At 52.5% G+C, this 6,130-nt stretch overlaps 1 protein-coding gene across 1 annotated transcript; it reads left to right on the forward strand.

Annotated features, from left to right (window-relative positions):
- The first annotated feature begins 1,220 nt into the window (after nucleotides 1–1,220).
- LOC114606817 (protein huluwa-like) lies at nucleotides 1,221–5,782 on the forward strand. The gene is made up of 3 exons (XM_077935961.1): nucleotides 1,221–1,829; nucleotides 2,562–2,814; nucleotides 4,964–5,782. Exons 1-3 carry the CDS (start codon nucleotides 1,317–1,319, stop codon nucleotides 5,119–5,121), a joined length of 924 nt encoding a protein of 307 aa, XP_077792087.1. The 5' UTR covers nucleotides 1,221–1,316; the 3' UTR covers nucleotides 5,122–5,782.
- Nucleotides 5,783–6,130: the final 348 nt, after the last annotated feature.

Genomic DNA, 6,130 nt, shown 5'->3' on the forward strand with positions numbered 1-6,130 from the left:
CACCCAGAGAGGAAAGTGCACGTGTCCCATCGGGACCATCCGGGAGCCCTGCCAGCCTCTGAGCGATGGGAGAGCGCCCCCTGCCGCGTAGCTGGAGAATCGCTGCCCAGGAACGCGGCCCCTTTGCGCACAAGGGAGTGGGGATGGAGAGGCCGCCTTGGGGACCCTCCCCAGTCTTCACTCTTAAAGGTGCATGGTCCCTGGTCTCTTCTGCCCCACACCACCATTGCACACAGCGGTAGCAAGGAGAAGCAGCCATCTGGCCCCTGGACTGGGCTCTTGAACCTTGCGAACTTGGGAGGAACTTGCTTCCAAGTGAGCGTGCATAGAGTCTTACGCTATAAGGGAAGTTTGCAGCAGTGTAGATTCACACACCCATTGTGTTTAGTGGCCAACCGACCAGAGAAAAACACTGTGCTTTCAGCAGCAGCTTCACCCCCAGCAATCAAGAGATGAAGATTTTAGCTTAGAGAAAAAGCGAGGAAGCGGCGGCATGACAGAAGCGTTCAGGATTAGGCGCTGCGTGGAGAGAGCAGGCGCAGAAAAGTTCCTATAACACTTGAAGTTCGTGGACACCCGGGGAAGCCGTTTGTTGGAAGATCCAGGACGGAGAAAAGAAAGTCCTTCATGCAGTGCAGAGTTAAACTGCGGAACTCCCTCCCACAAGACTCGGCTGACTTTAAAAGAGGACTAGACGAATTTATGGAAGAGGATAAGGCTGCCGGTGGTCGCCAGCCAGGATGGCTATTTACTCCTCCACTGTCAGAGGCAGTTCAGTCATTGTGCTGGAAGCCACCCAGGGTGGCTGGAGAAACCCAGCCAGATGGCGGGGTATAAATTATAAATTTATCATCATCGTCATCATCATCATCATCATCATCATTGGGGATCTCAGGCCAGGCTCTTCGGTTCCCCCTGGCCAGTGCGGATAGGATGAAGCGCCAAAGTACGCAACTTGGGTGAGAGTCGCAGGCTGCAGCCGTGCGCCAAGTTCCTTTGGAATGTGGCCAATTGAATTCAACGGGCTGTTTACCTCTGAGTAAACATGCGCAGGATCGGGCCCACAATACCAAAGGGCCCGACTTTTTTGCAGTCTCCCTTCCGGGCGTCCTCAGCTGCAACCCCAAAGGCAGCTGAGCTGAGATCCCTTTTGCAGAAGCGGCGCGTCCCTTTCCCAGCCTCCCTCAGCACCTGAATCCCATTCTGGTTGTGAGCCGGAGCAGGCTTGGCCCAGCTGCGCGCGCTTAAGCCCCATCCTCAGCCTCTCCCTCCCTCGCGCAGCCAGAAGCCCCTGCCCGCATTTAACGGGTCAGAGAATGGATCCCCCGGCGGGTGTGGAGGAGCAGGCGCGCGCCTTGCAGCCCACCCTCCGCCTGCTGGTGGGCTTGCTCATCCCCTGCCTTCTCCTCCTCTTCCTCCTGAACCTCCTGCTCTTGCTGGGCTGGAGACCCACCTGCCGAAGGGTGGGGAGGCGGGAGCTGGGCCAGGCCCCCCCGGCTTCCCCCCGGCTCTTCCAGGTGGTCTCGGGCAGCGCTGTGCTGAGGCAGGAGGGCAACGGCAGGGTGGTCCTGCAGCAGCTCCTGCAGCCAGCTGAGGGTCCCGGGGGGGCCCGTGCCTTCCCGCTTCCCTTGTCCTGCAGCGGGAGGGCGGCTGCATCGTCGGGGTCTCGGTCTAGGGGGACGCCCAGGCCCCATCGCAGCAGCCAAGCTCCGCTGAGGGGCCACCCGGGGAATGGGGCGTCCCGGGGAACCGTTTCCTCCTCCAGTGACCAGGACAAGCAAACCATCTTGGTGCCCCCCAACACGCCCGAGAGTGGCTCAGGGACTGGGGTAAGTAAGCGGTTGAGCTAATGGGGGGGGGGGGGAGTGGCAAACATTGCTTGGGGCTGCTGGTCTTCCTCTCTCTCCGAGGAAGGTGTTTTATGCTGAGTCTTGACCATTTTATCTTTTGTAAACTGCTTGGAGAGTTTTTTTCTTTTTTATTAACTTTCACAAGTATTGTTTTACAAGTATTTTGGATGGGGGTGGCGCTGTGGTCTAAACTGATCAGAAGGTTGGCGGTTCGAATCCCCGCGACAGGGTGAGCTCCCGTTGCTCAGTCCCTGCTCCTGCCCACCTAGCAGTTCAAAAGCACTCAAAGTGCAAGTAGATAAATAGGTATTGCTCCGGCGGGAAGGTAAACGGTGTTTCCGTGCACTGCTCTGGTTTCGCCAGAAGCAGCTTAGTCATGCTGGCCACATGACCCGGAAAAACTGCAAACAAACGTCAGCTCCCTTGGCCAGTAAAGAGAGATGAGCGCCGCAACCCCAGATTCGGTTACGACTGGACCTAATGGTCAGGGGCCCCTTTACCTTTACCAAGTATTGTTTACATTCAAATACAATAATTTTTTATGCATATATAGGATTCCCTGAATCCTTGGACTTCCCCATCCCTCCGTGGGTTCCATTGTAAAGAGAAGACGGTTTATCTAGCTCAGTACAGTCTACATGGACGGCAGCTGCTCTCCAGGGTTTCAGACGAGGGTCTTTCTGCATGCAAGGCAGATTCCCTATCACTGAGCTGAGCTCTTTATTTGGAATCGCTCTGTTTGGTTTTCAGGGTATCCCAGATGGCACATTCAGCCGCTGCCACACCAGCACCCAGAACAAGGTTTGCCGCAGTAGCAGGCCAGTGTCTGCCACCCACCCACAAGCGGTGCCTTTTGAGCACGGCAGCAGCATCCGATGCGAGGACCAGAGGGCGCAGCTCAACTCTGCAAACTTCACAGCCTCTCAAGGACCAGGCCTGGACTCGGACTTTGGTGCCAGTGCTGGTGAGTGAGTGCCGACACCTCAGGCCTGGGAGTGGGGGCTGCTTTTTATAGAGATTGCCCAGTGGGGGTTAGATTCTGTTGTGTTCAGCCTCAGGGACCTTGGGTGAAAGAAGGTGTCTGATAGCGAGCAGGAAAGGAATTTGAGGGGAGGATAAAACTCTCGTCCCAGGAGAACCAGCTGCAGGAAATAGGGTGAATATTGCCCAGGGAAGGGCAAAGTTGTTCCCCCTCCAACAAAGACAGGGCAAGAAATAAGTACATAAGATGAGTTGCTGGATCAGGCCAGAGAAACCCCATGAGCTGAACCCAAACACAAGAGCCCTCTCCTCTCCTGTGGTCCCAGCAGCTGATATTCAGAGGCATCCTCTATTCTGGGTTCAATGGACTGAGCTTGGGGTGACCCTGCTGCCGTGGGAATGTTCTGGATAGTAGGAGAGGATATATTGATTAAATATTATCCTTCCTCACGCACGCTAGTTAGTAGCAGAGCACATTCCCTTGTACATAGCAGGAAGCTAGCTGGGAGATTCGTTTGAATCTCTTGAGTTAAGCAATTCAGTCTGACTTGTCCAGATTGGATTGTTCCTGGTAAATTCCCCTTTATTCCCTCTTAAAACAACGACTTCTTGAAAAGTAATGATAAGAAGTTTACTTACATTCAGTTCACAGTATGATCCTGAAGGCAGGCTTTAGCTTGTGATTACAGAAGAGAGTGTGAGTTTATCCCATATGGGGATTGAGCCCATGTGCTGCTGGCTGAGAGCCAGCAGACAGCAAAAGAACATCAAGAGAACAGGATCAAGAGAAGAAATGGCATCAAGAGCAACAAGAGAATGATGGCTGCATGCCTGGCCCTTTTATGGGGTCTCCCAGGGTCACACTCATCTACCTGGTCACACGCAGGGGGAGGATGCTCCAGACAGGTGTGACAGGAAGTCCTCCTGGCTGGAGTAACATCCCCGTGTGTCCACTCTGGGCAAACAGGAAATGCTGTACTTGACTGCTACAGTGGTATTACAGGTGCTGGGCAGGATGTTAAGCCTTGCAGCGCTGGTGCCATCACTTCCTTGAGCAGCTGACTGATGCCCAGTTTCCAATAGCTTCTTTTCCACCTTTGGCATTCCCAGTTGATTCAGCTCCCACGTCCCTCCCTCCCATGTCCTGTTCAACCCCCTTATTCTTCCTGGTCATCTTCCTCCCAGGCACCATTTTTTATTTCGAGATCAGTAGGCACAAATGGTCCTTGCCGGTGTGTAATGGCAGGATAAAATGCTTCAAGCCAGCCCCGTGGGCCTCTGCTGGTGTTGCCTTCCAGCATATTGGAAGACTTGGTTCCTGTCGAATAATGTTGGGCTCATGAAGCACACAGATAATCTCTTGCTGCTCTCCTTTCCATCAAGTGGATGCATACTGGGCATTTTCAGAAAACTTGCCCTGCTGCTCTTAAAGCAGAATTGGGGCTAAGTACCAGCACTCAACCCATTAAATATTTCTGGGTGGAGAGAGTTCAGGCTAGGGAGATAGGGGCCCCCACCCCCTTCATTGTTTCCACCTCCAACATTCAATGGCTCAAAAGCACTCAACCATAACACGGACTGATTCATGGAATATGGCCAGCTTCCAGTTCCTGGAGAGTCTAAGTTTAAGCCCCTTTTCTTCCTCTCCCAGAATCAAAGCGAGAATTGCCCACATAAAGCAATTGGAAAATCCAGGAATTTGAGCAAAGCTGTGATTTGGCAGCATGATGTCATTTTCTCTCTTCAGAATGCCCCCCCCCCAGCAGCAAAGACAGGCACTCGTCTCTTTGGCATTCAGTGTGAAACTGGAAGCGGGATCTGTTGGGTTCTTTTCAAGGACAATCCATCCCAGTCGACATTGTTCCCCCTCATTGCTAAGTCCTCATTGGCATTGGGGGGGGGGGGAAGCACCCTGAGTGTTTTTCTGGGGTTTTTTGTCCTGCAAACCTTGGGAGTCCCGTCCCCCCCGCAAAAGCCTGCGGATGCCTTTCTCCTGTGTAGGAATTGGCCTGTTTTGGCTACATAAGGACCCACGACAATTGGGGAACAAAGCAGCCGTGATGGTAGCTAAATTAGCAGGGCTGCTGGCATGTTTGGCTAGTATCTGAGTGGCTCCCACCTGTCTTTTGCAGGTGTCTCTGTGAGGATCTTGTCAGATTGCGAAGCAAGTCCAGGAACACCCCTGTTGGGTCGGCTGTTTGAGTGGGACTATTATGACCCCACCTACAAGAGAGAAGACCAGCTCCACCGGCAGCTGCCTTCCATCCACAGCAAGCAATACTGGCTCTAGCCCAGGGCAGTGGCAGCGGGTGGGTTGTGGGCCAGTGGCTCTCATGCAGACCCAGCCCTTCCCACAGAGATGCCTGCCCAAGTTTTTAGCTTAATTTATTTTGTGTGTGTGTGTTTGTATTTATTTATTTATTTATTTATTGTGTATTTTATCTGTTAAGCACTGGCTGCTAAAAGAAAATTCTTGTCTTCATGTCCAATGTCCAATTCGGAATGAGATTTGCACATCTCCTTGATGCACACTTGATTTGCACTCTCCCTCAAAGCCCTGCATTTCTCTGCACAAATGCAGCCACAAATGCATGGCTGCCCACCCCGTCAATTGCTAATCCCTTCACACCATCGGTTTAAGCAAAGGGACACTCGCACTAGCATGGAAACAAAAAGGATTTAAGGGGAACTGGGACACATTTACAGGGAGGGTCCATCTGAGCAGGTCTCGGGTGGCAGGAACGCACAACGGGAATTGGTGGCAGGGACTTGCATTAAAGAGAACGCAGATACTCCTGGCACTATTTTTTGCACAGGCCTGTCTTGTGCCTGGGTGGGTGGGTGGGAGAGAGGAAGCCCTCTGGGGAATCTGCCTCCCTCGCTGTATCATGTAGTACCAGACTTGTGTTCTATCAACTTGTGTTTTATTAAAGAAGATGCTGGAGCTTTTATTCTCTGCTCAGCTGCTTTTTAAAGAATCACGGAATTGTAGAGTTGGAAGAGACCCCAAAGGGGCATCTAGTCCAATCCCCTGCAATGTGTGTAGGCAGGAGTGCCCCGGCGTGTGACTCATTTTACCCAAAGGCTCTTGGCCTTACCTGGAAAGAGTGTTGAATGGGACCCCCAGAGAAAACATATAATTCATCAATTAGGAAATCCTCAGCTTTTCTCTCCTGCCCCTCCCCACTTTTCTTTCACACACTAAGCTTTTGTAGCCTGGAAAAGAGCTTGAAAGTATCTGATGGAGTCTCTCAAGCAGGGGTGAGAAGCAAGACTTTGGACAAGACTTGTGGGAAATG

Source organism: Podarcis muralis, chromosome 11, assembly GCF_964188315.1.
Source record: "Podarcis muralis chromosome 11, rPodMur119.hap1.1, whole genome shotgun sequence".
Taxonomy (NCBI): Eukaryota; Metazoa; Chordata; class Lepidosauria; order Squamata; family Lacertidae; genus Podarcis; species Podarcis muralis.